General features: G+C 42.1%; 2 protein-coding genes across 2 annotated transcripts in view; one reads left to right on the top strand and one right to left on the bottom strand.

Moving 5' to 3' along the window:
• The window catches only part of Babam2 (BRISC and BRCA1 A complex member 2), a 471,740-nt gene that overhangs the window by 422,750 nt on the left and 31,801 nt on the right, over window positions 1–17,189 (bottom strand). The gene's annotated exons all lie outside the window — the stretch shown is intronic.
• The window catches only part of Rbks (ribokinase), a 94,248-nt gene that overhangs the window by 54,173 nt on the left and 22,886 nt on the right, over window positions 1–17,189 (top strand). The window contains exon 7 of the mRNA XM_010604711.3: window positions 2,546–2,734. Within this exon, the coding sequence (XP_010603013.1) occupies window positions 2,546–2,734 (189 nt within the window). The remainder of the gene's footprint in view (window positions 1–2,545; window positions 2,735–17,189) is intronic.

Genomic DNA, 17,189 nt, shown 5'->3' with positions numbered 1-17,189 from the left:
AACCAAACCACTGATACACTGATATATAACTATAAAAATAAACAGTGAAAAGATACAAGTTCAGAAATGGAATGTATGGGCCAGGGATTTAACTCAGTGGTTCTGCCACCTGCCTTACAAACTCAAGGACCCAAGTTTGATTTCCGGGTACCAAAAAAAAAAGGATTAACTCCACAGATTAAAAGAATAAGAGTTAAACCAGGCATGGAGGTGCACAACTGTAAACCCAGCACTTGGGAGGCCAAAGCAAGAAGATTACTGCAACTTCAAGACACACACACACACACACACACACACACACACACACACAAATAGTATAACAGCTTCATGGAGCATTCCAGCCTTTGATGTGCTGTACACCAGGCACAGAAGCAGCAGGGGTGGTAGGAAGCTCGCATCCTATGGGTAACTGGCACTAAAAGTGTGCCACTTGTGGGAGAGCAGCAGTGCCCATGACTAGAAAATAAGCATGTAGGACTCTGGCTCCCCTGCTAATATGAAAGGTAGAAGAAGCTGCTGTCCCTCTGCCTGAGGCTACAGTGTTTTTAAGGCTCCCAACCTGAGGAAATGGACAGAGGGACTGCCTTTCACCAGGAGGGAAAACAAGCCAAGCACTGGCTTGGTACATGGGCAGTGTCGCAAAATAACAGCAGCACAGGAACTCTGTATGATACCTGTGTCCAGGTGAGAGACTCTCAGGGTCCTGGTAAATGGGACTCTGAAACCACTAGAAAGTCAGGGAAGGCCAGATGGGAGATGAAGTTGCACAAGTCACAGCCAGACAGGGAGCCTGCAGACAAAGCAGCCAAACGTAGGCAACCGCAATATCGATTATGCCCAAAGCAGGCTGTAAGCAGTGCAGGCTGTGAAGAGTTAACCCCGCGATTGGCTTGTTGATAGAAGTGAGTCTTGCCAAGCCCTTCATGCTGAGGTCAGAGTAACACACTCAAATACCATTCCCACAACTAAAGCCTTCTAACTAAAAGAACAATGTTCTAATTACAACCATATATTCTCTCTATTTTGTACCTAATTCAAGAATGCTTTATCTTGTCTTTTACAAGCCTTGCTTACATTAATTTCCATGAAAACCACATCTTGCAGAACTTGCCTATATCCCAATTGATTACCAATAAAAATCAGTGGCATGGACTGACTGGCCAGCACCTTCGTTGGTTGCTCTGGCATTGGCCTTTCTGGTGCCCCACTTTCTCCTAGTTCTGTCTTTTAGGTTTGGTTTTTTTTTCCCCTCAGGCCTTTATCACACACTGGGCAGGAGACTGGAACCTTCTGCAGAGGTTTCCAGTAACATTTCAGGGGTCCCCATTAGCGGAATGCTGTAGAACTTAGCCAACAGTTGGTCTAAAGATGAATGCAACCAAGAGGAAACTAATAGTAAAACAAAACAATACAAAAAAGACTTTAACATAAGTATGATTAATATTCACTTTAAAAGAAGAAATTGTGAAAGAAAAGCAGAACAAAGCAACAATATGTGGATATGAAAAAACAGCCCATTAGAACCCACTGAAAATGAAAGTTGTCATTGAAATTTGTTTTAATCATTCATTAGAAAAATAAACATTAGGGGATTTGGCTCAGTGGTTCCACCGCCTGCTTTGCAAGCACAAGGTCTGGAGTTCGATCCCCAGTACCAAAAAAATAAAAAATAAAAATAAAACCATTAGATTAGAATAAAGAAGTAGTACACTGAAAGAGACTCTTGATCCATTCACCTACGGGGGGGAAAGTCACTGAGAAAGCAGGGCAGAAAGAAAAATATTTTTGAAAAATTAAAGAATTTAGAGAAGGAGAGCTTGAGAGGCTCTGGTCCGTTTAATGGAGAGAAAGGGGGGACTGAAGAGTAGTATATTATGTTGGGAAACTGCAAGATATTTTCTAGGATTGAAAAGGGACATGAAAAGTATATAGGCTAACTTTGCTATTTACATGTGATCTTTGGCAGGCAGAGGGCAAGAAGCAACCACCCTCTTCCTGTCCCTTATATTTTATCCAGGCAGGTGTAGTCTGTCCCTTATATATTGTCCCCTTATGGACAGGTAGCACTCACACCCAGGGTGAGACACCCTTAATCCTACCCAGAACATGCCAAACCAACCTGTGGACTAATTTAGTTATTACACACCCTTAATCCCAGCATCACATACTCTAGATTCAGCCACTTCTGGATAAGCCCCACCTATGACCACATGAGGCTTTGAGGGGACATCGAGACACAAATTCTTGAGGTGTGTCTCCTAAGAGGAAACATAATGCCATTATCACACTTAGGAAATATAAGTCATTTCATATTGTCATATGAGATATCCAGGCCATTTTCAGATGTACCTGTTTGTTCCAAGAATGTCTTTTAGAACTAGTTTTTTTAATTCTTTTTTATTTTCCTGCATCAGTACAGTAGCCATCAAAGTTTCCGTCACATTGGTGGTTATAAAAAAGGAGGGAGACACATTTTCCAGAAAAACAGTTCTAGGAGTGGATTCCCGTCCTTTTCACCAGTTTCTTTCTCCTTTGTGTATTCCAGGCTGAGATTTTAACCGGCCTCACAGTGAGCAGCCAGGCAGAGGCTGGGAAGGCTGCCCTAGTGCTCCTGGCGAGGGGCTGCCTGGTCGTAATCATCACCTTGGGGGCTGACGGCTGCGTGACAGTGTCACAGACAGAGCCTGTTCCAAAGCACATTCCCACAGAGAAAGTCAAGGCTGTGGACACCACGGTAGGTTTTAAACTTTAACAGTCCTTTTGGCCCTTCATAGTCCTTATTTAATGATTAAGATACTAAAGGCCTAGGAAACGGTATGGCAGAGAAAAACATTCAGCAAGAACACTGTGTCTTAATCTCTCTCAAACTCAGTCACTAAACCTCTCTGAACCTCAGTTTGGTCATCTGTAAAATCAGAATACCAGTAAAATTACACCTGTATTATCTGTACTCGTTCATTCTTTCATTCAGTCCCTATTATGTGCCAGTCGTGCTTGGTGCTGGGGATCTAGTAATGAGCCAGGCATAATCTCTGTCCTGGAGCTAAGTTTCTAAACAGGAAGCAGCCGTGTCTTACGAGACTCTCATGTGGAATGAATGACCAGGAGCCTTGCTTAGCAGGGATCATTCTTTTAGCCAATAAATAATAGCAGCTACCATTTACCACATGCTTGCTGTGTCTCTTCTGCATCCATGTCATTTAATCTGTACAATTATATAAGTCAGGTATTGCTATTGTCCTCATTTTACTGAAGAGGAAGCTTGTTTAGGATCACATAATCATTAAGTGATGGGGCTGGAGTTCTAAATTAAGCTTGTGTTGTCCACACAGATGTGTGTGCGTGCGTGTGTGCGTGTGTGTGTCTTGTTAGGGCAGATGTGCTCGACGAACAAGTCATGGCTACAAAGTAGGAGTGACAAGGAAACAAGTTTAAAAACAAGGTTCATGGTTCCCTGACAACCTGGGAAATAAAAATAATTTGTTTAGTGGTAGAATTCAGAAAAGCTGACTGGAAAAGTAAGTAAACTTCAGGGACAAGAAACTAGAGTTAAGGAAGAAGAAAAGTTTTAAGATTTTCATATGTAAGGAACTGACTAATCATTTATAAAATATATCCCAGTTTGTTTCTATGCTGAGAAACTTTAAAATGTGGACCATTTATCAAAAAAGAAGTCTCAAAATAAAAAAGTCTCAGGGGAGTCAGATGAAGTTATGGATATAAATATGTTTTTTAAAATATATAAGTGCAATAAATGCTTATACAACATAAATTCAGTGCTCCAGTTGCCTTTCAAAATGTGCTTTGTGGAGTATTCAATAACGCGTGCTTGGTCTTATAACTGTCTTCGTATTTAGTCATTTCTGAAACCATTAGGCTTTTTTTGTTTTACCAAGATCAGGAACCTGAATTTGAAAGGCTCTCTGTTAGTTTAATCTTCCAATAGACTAAGACAACCTGTGTCCTAAATTAAAGCGAGGAGAGTTTATCTTCTCTTGCTGAGGTGAAAAGATGGCAGCCCTACCTGGACACACAGAAGCGGCCCCGCCTCTACTTTCAGACATGTTCAGACTCCAGTCGTATTGGTTGTAAGCGGCAGAAGCACAGTTCAGACGGGTCATGTGAGGCACACAGTTGGAAAGTTTGCAGATAAAGCGGGATGCAGAAGCTAAACCATGACATTAGGGTTTCATCCACTTTCCCTGTCAGCTCTGCCTTCCTCGGGGTGAGCCTTGAGCTCACGCAGGCCTCCGAGTGTGATCCTTGGCAGTGCCACATCCACTGTGTCCTACATCATGTTCCTATCCCAGGTGTTAAAAATAAATCAAAGAACTCTTCTCAGAGGATGGGGAGTAGATGCTGATCAGACTGAGCGCACCACTCATGGTTATCACAGAATGGTCCTGCACAAATGCACTCCTTGGGCATAGGACTACGTTAGCGAGCCGAGCCTTAGATGGGTTCAAATCCAAATTAGAGTCATGATCCTCAGATAGGAGAGTCAGGATTTCTCAGATCCTGGCCGATAACAGGTCTGAGACTAAGAAATACATCAGTGTGGACTATGAGGTTTGTCACATTTTGGTGATGCTATTTTTGCCCTCTCGTTTGGATTCTTAGCACTTAGGTTTCAGGAAATTGAATAGGTTTGAAAGATGAAGATCCACAGTCCCCATCTCCTGCAGGACAAATGCTCTTCTCTTCTGTGGGAGTAACCCGACAGCGTAGAAGGGTTTAAAAACCGCCAGTCTAGAGTTCCAGCCCTGCTTCTCCTGAACATTCGCTATCACTGTGGGAAGTCAGATAACTTCTCAGGGCCTTGCGTACCTCCCCTCAAAAATGCACCCATAACATTAATATCGTGACCTAGAAGGAAGTGGGGCAGAGAGGAAGTAGTACCTATAGAGATCTTTCGTCCTACAGCTTCGTATTTCCATCCATTCGTTCATTCAACAAATACTGAGTTCTGATCACAGGCCCCGGTGTCTATGGCCGTACCGCCCTGAAGGCGCCCGATTTCATCTGATCACATGCCCCTCAAAAAAAGAAAGAAAAAAAGAAATAGAAAAGCCAGTGTAGTTTAATATGCCCAAAGATTTTTAGTTTTCTTGCAGAATTTGAAGATGAATTAGTAATCGGTATGTAGAAAACTGAGGAAAAAGAAAATGTGAAACAGGCTTCTGCCCTAGGTCATCTAGAATCTTAGAGGAAAGAAGTATGACTGAATATGTAGAATCTTTGTACATCACAAGGCTACCCATGCACAGCCATCATAATGTAAATGCCAGTTGCCGACTTAACTAAAAACGGACATTGTGATTCATATTGTGAAGGTGAAAGGATAAGGGGAGTGTGTGCATCTGTGTGCACAGAAGCAAAACGCTCGTCTTCCGCAGTTGGAAGGAAAGAGAAGCTGTCTAAAATGGGGTTAAAAATAACATTATAAGGACGTTACCAAAAGTATAACTATCAGAGACACCACTGAAAGAATTTAAGTATTTCCCTCGTGGAAGTGGAAGGGGAGAAGAATGGAGCATTTACACTCTAGCCTTACCTTTTTAAACTGTGCATACCAATCACTTCGATTTCGAAACAAACTGAGTAACACAAGAGACGACTTCATAATCCTCGGAGAGCCATAATAAAAACAAGTGTTATGTAGGATATGAAGCAATTGGAACTCTTATGCACCGCCAGTGGGGATGTAAGACTTCAGTTGCTTTGGAAAATGATCTGGAAGTGCCTCAAAAAGTTAAATAAATACAGAGTTACCACAGAACCCAACAATGGCACTTCTACGCATATGCCCAAAAGAAATGAAAACACGTCTAAGCAAAAACTTGTACACAAATGTTCATAGCCACACTATTCAGAATGGGAAAAATTAGGAACAACCCAGTATTTATCAGCAGATGAATGGATAAATCTGTATGATAGAATATTATACAGCCATTAAAAGGAATACTGGTGCATATTGTGACATGAATAAACCTTCAAAGCATTATACTGAATAAAAGAATTCAGATACCAAAAAGTCATATATGATTCCTTTTTATATGAAATATCCAGAATAGATAAATCCATAGACACAGTACATAGATTGATGGTTGCCAAGGACAGGGGGAGGAGGAATGAAGAAATAGGTAAGGAGTTTCGCCTTGGAGATAAGGATTTTGGCTTTGTAGTGATAGGATGTTTTGACAGAAGCCATACGGCATTGTGAGTATGTATACCAAATGGCACTGTGTTACACACTTTAAAATGCTTGTTATTAAACTATAAATTATTTTAAATAATTACTGATTCATGTTATGACATGAACTTTGAAAACATACTGTTTTTAAAAAAGGCATAAAAGGAAATGTATTGTATGATTCCATTTCTGTGAAACATCCAGGAAAGATAAATTCGTGGGAGAAGAAGATAAACTGGTAACAGAGGAGGATTAGGGATAACAACTAATGGGTATGAGATTCCTTTTTGAGGTAATGAAAATGTTCCGGTATTAGTGGTAATAGTTGAACAACCTGTGAATATGCTAAAAACCACTGACGTGCATAGCTTTAAGAAGTGAATTTTATACATGAATTATACCTCACTCTTAAAAAAAATAAGATCAAACAACCACCAAAAGTTCTTCCCCTGAATTGCTGTGCAGAACCTACCAAATGGGGTGTCAGCACGCCCAACAGAGTAGAGGTAAAACTGACAGGAAAAACCAAGGTAATTATGCTCTGGCTCTGCGGTCTGGCCGTCTTCTTAGCATTTTGTCCTCTCGTCCAGTACTCTCCTTACTAATCCACATGTAGGATGAGACACTCCCAGGGAGGCATTTCCTTCACACGTGGCAGGAGCGTATTGCTTGTTCTCCGTCCATTTGTAACCTTCGCGCTTGTCTCCTCCTCCTAATCCCTCATTAATGCATCAGGGGCGACCTGGTGGAGGAGAGACCTCCTTAGTTAGCTGGCAGCGTGTCCACTTGAGACCGACAGCCGGCCCTGGAGGAACCGTTTCCCATTCTACGTCAGTGCTGCTGCAGCCTGCTATATTCAGTTCTGCTCACTGTTAATAGTCGAACATATCACTTCTATTTTTACATCTGTTTTTCCCGTTGTGCTACAGTGAGATGGTGGCAATAGCTACAGATGTCCTCAGCTCGGTTTGGAAGACATGACAGATGTATCTCTTTCCCATTTCTATATGTTCCCTGAATCTCAGCTTCAAAGTGACAGGACGCTCATGTCCTCACTCTGTTCTTTCCAACCTGAAGGTTGGGGCTGTGGTGGCTACCTATGGCACGTATGTTACTGTGTTTTTCTTTTAAGACAAAAGATGTTATAATATGCGACTTGTGTTTTTTAAACTAAAACCTCGGTATTCAGGTTTGATTGCAGTGTTGGCACTTTGTGATAAATAAGTGGGTTTTGGGGTTGCAGTTTGGGCACCGGATCTCTAGAAGGTTCACCGTTACTAGGTTAGGAGTTCTGCTGTCTCAGATTCAGGATTGTACTGCATTCACGTTCTGTGTGCATTCCCATGCACATCCAGCACGGTAACGTGGTAGGATCACTGTGGTAGTAAGATAGAAGACAATGGTAGTTATATTACCCTGCAATTTCTGTAAAATACTTGATACCTAAATTGTTTTTCATTATGTCAGTAATTAAGTCCTAGAACAGCGATGGCAAACCTTTTAGAGATGAGTGCCCAAACTGCAACCTAGAAACCCACTTCTTTATCTCAAAGCGCCAACACTGCAGTTAAACCTGAAAACCAAGGATTTAGTTTAGGAAACACAACTCATACATTAACATCTCTTGTCTTAAAAGAAAACACAATAACACACATGCCATAGGTTTGCCACCCCTGTCCTAGAATCCACAACATTCTCACCTCAGGAATTCAGCCCATAAGCTAACTTGGCCTTCTCAAGAATCACTCACTGTTTAAAAATGTAACATAACTAACTCAGGAGATTTAAGTAAACAGAGTCAACAAAAGCCAGGGGCCTATGGGATTCATTTTCCTATTCTTTGCTCCTTTTTATCCATTCTTTTGAGTCCTGCAGTATTCAGAGTTGCTGGTGAGGCTCCAGCCCCCAGGACTACCCAGGGCTTGAGAGTTCGCTCTAAATTAGAATTCACTCTGTAGCAGTAGGAAGTGGAGATGGCGTTTGCTGAAGCTGGCAGGGAAGCACTCTGTTGGGTGGAGGTGATTCCTGGGGCTGGCAGGTTACCTGAAGGTTTCCCAGGCGATTTCTTTTTGGTACATTCCCCTCACCCTGGGGTCTGGCTGTCAGCCATCCAAGTTGCTCTCAAGGTTAGGCTCTTGCTCACTGACCCTTAGGGTACCATCCCCAGTGACACGTCAGGCTTTGAAAATCCCACATCTGAGGAGTCCTTATTCCCACCTCGGTATGATCTTTCGTCCGCCTACCCCACCATGCCACTACCATGCGTGGACAGCAGAACTGGTATTGCCACGTGGAATCAGAACTGCTGAATCAGGTGGTCTTAGGTGTTTCCCAACCCAGGCATTCGGTGCTGATTTCTGCCTAGCTGTAATCTGCTGAGGACCGAATACTCCAAGTTCTTACCTGGACACTGCCATGGTAGTCTCTGTGGCTCCCATTCAACAGCATTTCTCAGCAAACCATACTTTCTTCTTCTCATTTCCTTATTTCTGGTCCATATATTCTTTTAACAATTCATAGGGTTTCAGAGGGGTCTAGTTTCAGTCTTCTGCATATGGATATCCAGTTTTCCCAGGATCATTGGTTAAAGAGGCTGTATTTTCTCCAGTGTGCGCTTTGGGCCCCTTTGTCAAAAATCAAATTGTTGTGGGCACAGGGGGCTGTTTGTTTCTGTGTCCTCTGTTCTGTTCTATTGCTCTGAGTCTGTCTTTGTGCCAGCACCTTACTGTTTTATTACAGCTTTGTGATGTAACTTGAAATCTGCTACTGTGATACTTCCCACTTTGCTCTTTTCTCTCAGGACTGCTGTGGCTATTCTGGGGCTGTTCTGGTTCTATAGGAATTTTAGTTTTTTCTAATTTTGTGAAGAATGTCATTGTTTGTTTTGGTTTGGTTTGGTTTGGTTTTTTGAGACAGGGTCTCGCTATGTAGTTGAGACTGACCTGGAACTCACTATGTAGCCCAGGCTGGTCCCCAACTCACAGTGATCCTCCTGCCTCAGCCTCCCAAGTGCTGGGATTACAGACGTGCGCCACCACGCCCAGCTTGTCATTGGTATTTTAATAGGAACTGTGTGAAACTTATATATCACTTTGGGTAATATAGCCATTTTGACAATATTAACTCTGCCCATCCAAGAACAAGGGATATCTTTCCATTATCTAATGTCCTCTTCAGAGTCCTACACTTTTCATGACAAAAGTCTTCAACCACCTTCGTTAGTGTAATTCCTAGGTATTTAATCTTTTTTTTTTTTTTTTTAAACCGGAGATTGAACTGGGGTCCTTGCATTTGCGAGGCAGGCAGTGGAACCACTGAGCTAAATCCCCAGCCCTGGTATTTAATCTTTTTGATGTTACTGTGAACAGAATTGTTTTCCTCGTTTCTTTGTTGGTGGTCTCATTATCAGAGTACAAGAACGCTACTGATTTTGTGGGTTGATTCTGTACCCTGTACCATGTCTGTTTTTAATCCAAGAACAGACTCTTGTGTCCTTGAAAGTTTGACCTTGGGAGACATTCTATTGATACTGCCACTACTCAGAATAAAATTGGAAATCATCTCCTTTATTCCACTAATTGATTTATTGGTATTTTTTCTGCTTATGAAATTAATTTAGTTTGCTTAGTGTTCTAGGAAGGAAAGGGAGCAGACACGCAGAAAAGCATAGAGGAAAGTTAAGTACTCATGATCTTAGATTATGATAGAACCACTGTTCAAAAAGATTTGATTTAAATTATTCCAGATTTTTTTCTATGTATTCATCTACTTTTGAATACTAACAGACAATTTTAATATTTGCAACATAGAGGGATTAATATATATAATTATAAGAAACTTCTACAACTAAAAAAAAAAAAATCAAATACTTTGTCTGAGGAACCACGGTACAAATTTTTTCCCACATTGTAGGTTGTCTCTTATCTTGGTTGGTGGTTTCTCTTGCAGTGCAGAAGCTTTTCCAAAAGATGAGATCCTACTTGTTGATTCTTTGTGCTAGTTCCTGAGCTACTCAGGATTTGTTCATAAAGTCTTTTCCTATGCCATTATCTTCAAGAGTTCTACCTAACCTGTCTTCTTGCAAGTTTAGTGTTTCTGTTTTAATATTTAGATCTTTGATCCACTAGATTTTAGTTTAAGGCATGGTGAAAGATATGGGTCTGGATTTAATCGTTGGCAGGTTGAAATCCAGTTTTTCCAGCACCATTTTTAAAGAGGCTGTCTTTCCTCCTGTGAGGATGGTTGGCTCCTTTGTCAAAGATGAGGAAGATGAGTATGTCTGGAGTTGTTTCTGCATCTTCTGTTCCACTGATCCTCAGGTCTGTTTCCTAGAATATATAAAGAACTTTAAAAAAATCAGACCCCCAAATTTAAAGACCCAATTCAAAAATGGGCATCTGAGATGAACAGACATTTCTCAAAGAAGTAGAAAAAGCAAATAAACATATGAAAAAATGTCCAACATCACTGATCATTCGAGAGATGCAGGTGAAAACAACATTGAGATTCCACCTCACCCTAGAAAGAATGGCTGCTATCAAGAAATCAGTAGCAAATGCTGGCAGGGTTGTGGGGAGAAAGGAACCCTTCTCCACTGTTGGTGGGAGTGCAGACTGGGGCAGCCACTGTAGAAATCAGCATGGAGATACCTCAAAAATCTGGGATTAGAAGTCCCATTTGACCCAGCTATTTCCCTACAGGGTATCTACCCAAAAGAATTAAAAGAATCATACCACAGTGATATATGTGCACCCATGTTTATAACAGCATAGTTTGTAATAACTAAAACTTGGAAACAACTCAATTGCCCATTAACTGCTGACTGGATAAAGAAAATGGGTTGTTTACTTTTTATAAAATGGAGTACTACTTGGCCATAAGGAATGAGAAACTAGAGACATTTATAGCTAAATGGATGCAAATGAGGCCGTACTCTTAAGTGAAATAAATAGGACACACGTGTAAATACCAAACAGTTTCTCTGGTGTGATAAACTGAAAGTGTAACATGTATAATAGATAATGTGAAATAGGAAAAAAAAGGTATGAAGAGGAAGGGGAATTAAGAGGGGTTGGGGAAAGGAATGTAGGGAAAAGAATAAATATGAGAAAATGAGAAATGGAATCAAAGTCTTTGTAAATAGGGAGAGGTGGAGGGGTTGAAGGGAGGGCAGGGGAATGGGAAAAAAATAAGTACTAAGATACATCATGTGAAGGTACAAATTCCCAATGATGAATGTCATCTTATTGTATACCTAAAATGTACCGATAAACTTTAATAAAAATAATATGAATATGAATAATTTTTAGCTAAAATCAAATATTTCTCTAGAATAATGTAAGAAGCAGTTCACAGAAGAAATATAAAATAATAAAGAAATGAGATACTGTTTACTCTCATTAGAATTCAGGCAATTTAGCAACTTTGCCAGATGCTGTCTCAAAATTTTTTTAAAGGGCTGGACGTGTGGCTTAGTACAGTGGTCCTGGGGTCAGCACTCAGTATTATGTAAATAAACACAAATGTGTTAAACCCAGCATGTATCTATAAATAAATACCTATTTTAAAAGTGGATGTAAACCGTACCAAACTGTTAGAATTGCTATGCATGGAAGAGAACTAGATTGGGGAAAAGGTCTAACATAAGGAGACTTCTACTTCCTATTCCTTATTCTTCCGAATTGTTTGAGTTTCTCCAAAGCCTATGGTTGTTCATGTATTACTTTATAATTTAAACTAAACATGACTTGGGAAACACAGCCAGAAACTTTTCAGAGCCACATCTGGCAGGCAGAACTGGTGATAACATTTCTCCAAAGGTGTGCTGGGCTCTGAGATCCTCTCCAGCATCCAGAATGCCTGTGACTGGGCTGCGTGACCCCGGGCTCAGGACAGCTCTCGGATGGACAGACTCCTCGGGCTGGAGGGTACACCAGCATTACCTTCATACTAGGGCACTAGAGCCCTTCATCTGAATATTTCACTACATATTTTGACAGGGTTTTTTTTATTACTCTTTCTAAAGAAACAACTTTCCTTAAAAATATGTTACTTTATACAGTTCCCCTTGGAAATACCAGAATAAATGTCACATCTTCACTGTTTCTGTTCGTCATTCAAATGTACAGCAGATCTTCAGAGAAACTTTCCTCATGTTCCAGTTTTTTTTTTTCTGAATGAATCTGCTTAGATATCTCAATTTAACTTTTCAACCCTCACTCTCACATTAGTGATACATTGAAATGTTGCCTTTGCCTCCTAGATCTGGTGAATGAGGTGACCAGGAGGATTTGTAAAAGGGACCAGGAAGTAGGCAGCCACCTCATGTTTAGATATTTAATATTTCATGTACCTGCTATTTGTAATAGTCCTGAATGGAGTGGCCCATGAGGGATGGAGGAACATGGGACAAAATGCTATGGACCGAATTGTGTCCCTGCCAAAATCTATACACTTAAGCCCTAATCTCCAAAGAAACTGTATTTGGAGATAGAGCTTGTGTAGAGGTAATCAAGCTTAACTGAGATCACAGGGTGGGGTTCTGATCTGATATTGGTGTTGTTACAAAAAGAGTTAGCAGAGCTTGAAATCTGTCTGTGCACAAACACATAAAAGGTCCATGTTAGACACAGCAAGATGGTAGCCACTTGTAGCCAAGAGAAGAGGCCTCATAATGAAACCCACCTTGCCAGCACCCATTTCTGTTGTATAAATAGTGAGGCAATCTGTGGTATTTTCTTCTGGCAGCCTTGGAAGACTAATATGTGCTAGGAAATACGTGAATATGCTTTGATAGAAACCTAAAGTGATAGTGATCAGAGGCAAACCACCAGGATCAGATGAATCACCTTTTGAGTGAAATATCTCAAGGGTTTTACATATAATCATTAGGGTCAGCTACAATCATTAGTCCCCATGGCTAAGGGCAAATGATGTCCTGAGTTCTGATCCTTATTTAACACTGTCTTTGTTACTTTTTCTCATTGCTGAGTCAAAGAACTCAACATCCAAGGTTAAAGGAGGAAAAATGTATTTAGCTCACAGTTTGTAGAAGGTTCAGTTTAGAGTTGGCTGGCACCAAGCCTAGGTGGCATGGCAGAGAGGAATCGCAGGGGAGAAACAGTTCATGGTGGGCCTACGGCAGGAAAGTAGCAAAGCAGCAGTAGCAGCAGCAAGTGATGACAGCAGCCTTCTTTCTGTCCCTTACATTCTTCTGTCAAGCTAGATGCCCTTAGGATGGGTAGCACTCACAACCAAAATGGGTCTTCCCATTATCCACACCCAGAACTGTGCCAAACCAGTCAGTGGACTATTTAGTAATCACACAGCCTTGATCCCAGCATCGCACACTCTAGATCCAGCCACCTTTGAAAAACCCCATCTGTGACAGCATGAGGCTTTGGGAGGACATCTAGACACAAGTCATTACAACCAGTAACTAGCCATGCTGCTTTCAGCAAGTGACTTCCTATGTTCAGGGCTTATGTTGTGTATCTCAGGGTGACCTTCCTAGAATGGGTGACCTCTGAAATTCCTCACACCTTGACCTCTGAAATTAGATTCTCAGGAACATGAAGATACCTTGGGCCAATAAGAAAGCTGAGCACTACTATGTGCCAGGCACTGTGCTGGACTCTGTATTTCCTCACACTCTCAGAAAACTCCTGTAAGATGAGTTTTTGCCTGTTTTATCTTTTTTTTTTTTTCTGGGTACCAGAGATTGAACTCGGGTCCTTGTGATTGTGAGGCAGGCAGCAGAACCACTGAGCTAAATCCCCAGCCCAAATATTTTCATGACATTAACTTTCTTTCTTTCTTCTTTTTTTTTTTTTTTTTTTTTTTTTTTTTTTTTTTTTTGTTTTTTGATACAGGGTCTCACTATGTAGTTGAGACTGACCTGAAACTCACTATGTAGCCCAGGCTGGTCTTAAACTCACAGCAATCCTCCTGCCTCAGCCTCCCAAATGCTGGGATTACAGGCATGTGCCACCACACCTGGCCTTGCCTGTTTTAGAAAGGAAGAAACTGTGTCCCCCAGAGATTAGATGACCTGCCCAGGGCCAGTCAGTTGACAAGTTGGCAGATCCAGGATTGATTTTAGGTCTGTCTGACTGACTACAACTCGCACGTACTTCCTACTTCACCACTGTGCAGGCCTCTTGATTTGGTGGCAATCTGCCCAGCCTTCACACTCTCTCTGATTTGACATTCCAGCACTGACTTTCTTGTCACTTGTCATGATACAGGCTTCTATAATTGCCCCTTTTCTCTAGATCTTCAGAAGCTGCCAAATCTTGAAAGGCCTTGCTTACTTTGTACAGTACACCACATCTTCACTTAAATGGAATAGTCCTGAGAACAGTGCCTGGCACGTGTGAGAGCTCACAAATGTTAGCTTATTACTATGTCTCTATAACAGCTGATCATTCACTTGATATAGGTCATTTGGGGTTACTGGAGACATGTACCAGCAGTTTGCTCCCCCCACTGTAAGCACAAAGAACAGAAACCACATCCCACCACCATTCAATTTAAGTGTCCCACGCCAGGGCAAGGGTTGGGCCACATAGCTGGTGGTGTGGTGGGGTCCTGCCCCTTCTGGATGACAAAGGTTCTGTACCACTCATCCATTCATTCTTGTCACTGAGTGTCCAGACCTGGAGGAGAAGCACACTGCTCTTAGATCCTGTAATCAAACCATCATTTCACTACACCTTTTTCTTGTTCCATACTGGGGTTCAAACCCAGGGACACTCTAGCACTGAGGTATACCCCTGGCCCTTTTAGTTTTCCATTTTGAGATGGAGTCTCACTAAGTTGCCCAAGCCAGCTTCTAACTTGTGATCATCCTGCCTCAGCCTCCCAAGTAGGTGGGATAACAGCCATGTGCCACCCTCCTTGGCTCATTAAAGTACTTTAACTAGGAGCCTGAACTACGAAACTAAAAGCGAATAAAAATGTGATTTCCTCTCCTTTAACATTCCCATATTAGCTTTCCAATTGAATGGAAGGAAAACATTCCTACTCCCTGCATAGCAATCCTCAAGGCCCAGCTCCAAGAGTCCTTTTTGGGCAATCCCAGTGCTTAACATAATGGTTGGCCTATAACAGGCCTTCTGTACGTAATGGAAGAGTCCTAGTTCCTTCTGGGAAAGTTCTTAACAAGTCTGAGTGAAAGAGTCACTTTGTCTCCCTAAGCCTCAGTTTTCCCAGGGGAATGATCTACAGGATTGTTTGTATTCCTGATACTCTACATTTAAGAGGGCCAGAAAAAAGATAAATCTGAGATAGAAATGCTTTTTTTCCCCTAAATGAATTGTAAACAAAATCAGTTTTCCATTTTAAAACATATCCTCAGATGGCTTCACCTGCAGTCATACAGAAGCCAGGCCAAAAACAAATTAAGTTTCAGAGCGCAAATGACTTCTCTAAAATTGGCATCAGAGAATGAAGAAAACCCAAATAAAGTTCTGACTCTAGGGATGACATGGATAACACGCTATGCAAACTCTGCTGACACGCACTGCCAGAAGAAGACACGAAGAAGTTCGGTGACTGTAAGGAAAGGACAGGGGACAAGGTAATTGCTAAGGAGACTGATAGACAAGACACAAGAAGACGTCTGTCACACCCAGGGGGCCGTATTAGCTCTACTACATTACTTCCACATCAGCAGATCACCTCCTTCATTAGCTAATCAGGCAGAACTCCATGTCTGAAATTATCTTTCTTAATCCTGCATGTGATCAGTTGAAAACCCAGGGCTCTACAAATCTACTTGTAGCTATTTTACTGAAATGTCATCTTCACTTTGAAGAACGGAACCAGGGCCAAATGTGAGGCTGTGCAGTCCAGTATCCCAACGGGAAGGCCTAGTGCCCCACATTATAGGCGCTCCCTAAAGGGATCAGGACCCTGGTCCTACCTCAGAACTCCAAGGCGGCGCCGGAGTGAAGGAAGAGTGTGGCCATGTGGAAGAGGGCTGTGGAGGTGGTGAAGAAACGGTCAAGTTAGCCTTAGCAAAAGCCAAGAGAAAAATGAGAGTGCAGGTAGAGAGTGTTCTGCGCGCCTCGACAGGAACTCGCCCTCTGCCCAGCAGGAAAGGATGGCGTGGGGTTAGAGTTTGCTTACTTATCTACGATCAGGATTTCCTTTCTGCTCAGCATCCTACACCTCAGTTTTACCCCTCACCCTCCTCTAAGTGATCTTGTGGTTGATGTGGCCGCCTAGCAGTGACCCTGTGCGCTGCTCCTTGCCAGTCTTTCTAGGCTGCAGGAGTGGTGTTCCCGGGACAGACCTGCTGAGGCTGATGGCCTTCCATGGAGTGGCGACGTTTCTTGGGGCTAAAACTGTGAAGAGGTGAGAGATCGTCTGGAGTCAAACAGCAGGGCCCAGAGAGTCAGAGCCATGCCCAGTGTCCTCGCTGCCCATCAAAACTAGGTGTGCAGTGGCTGGGGATGTACCTCAGTGCCATCGTGCCTGCCTTGCAAGCTCAGGCCCTGAGTTCAATCCCTGGTACCGAAATTTAAAAAAAAAGAAAGAAAGAACAAAAACAGTTGTGCAGCTCCTGTCTCACTGAAAATCTGGCTTCTTTTGTATAGAAGGACGGGTCTGAGCTGTAGGGTAGTGGTTTGTGCACTCTGTGTGTCACCTGTCCAGAGGGCTTGTGCTCTGTGAATAAACTGTTCATGATGTGAATACTGTGCATGCCTGCCTGTGTATGTGTGAACAGAATACAATGGGACAGTGTTTAAAGGTGTCATGGGATGGGGGGGTGTTGTTACTGTTCTTTGGGTTTTGTTTTGATTTGGTTTTTTGAGACAAGATCTCTCCGTGTAGTTCAGGCTGGCCTTGAACTCACAGTGATCCTCCTGCCTCAGCCTCCTGAGTGCTGGGATTACAGGCATGCACCACCACGTCCAGTTTAAAGGTGTAACTCTTTAAAGCTAGCCTCTCTTCCTTTCTTCCTATTTCTGTTTCTACAGGAACATATAGG

This window comes from Fukomys damarensis, unplaced genomic scaffold, assembly GCF_012274545.1.
Source record: "Fukomys damarensis isolate Sample0158 unplaced genomic scaffold, DMR_v1.0_HiC HiC_scaffold_2, whole genome shotgun sequence".
Taxonomy (NCBI): Eukaryota; Metazoa; Chordata; class Mammalia; order Rodentia; family Bathyergidae; genus Fukomys; species Fukomys damarensis.
Note: the sequence above shows the minus strand (reverse complement) of the source record. Positions and strands in the feature narration are given on the sequence as shown.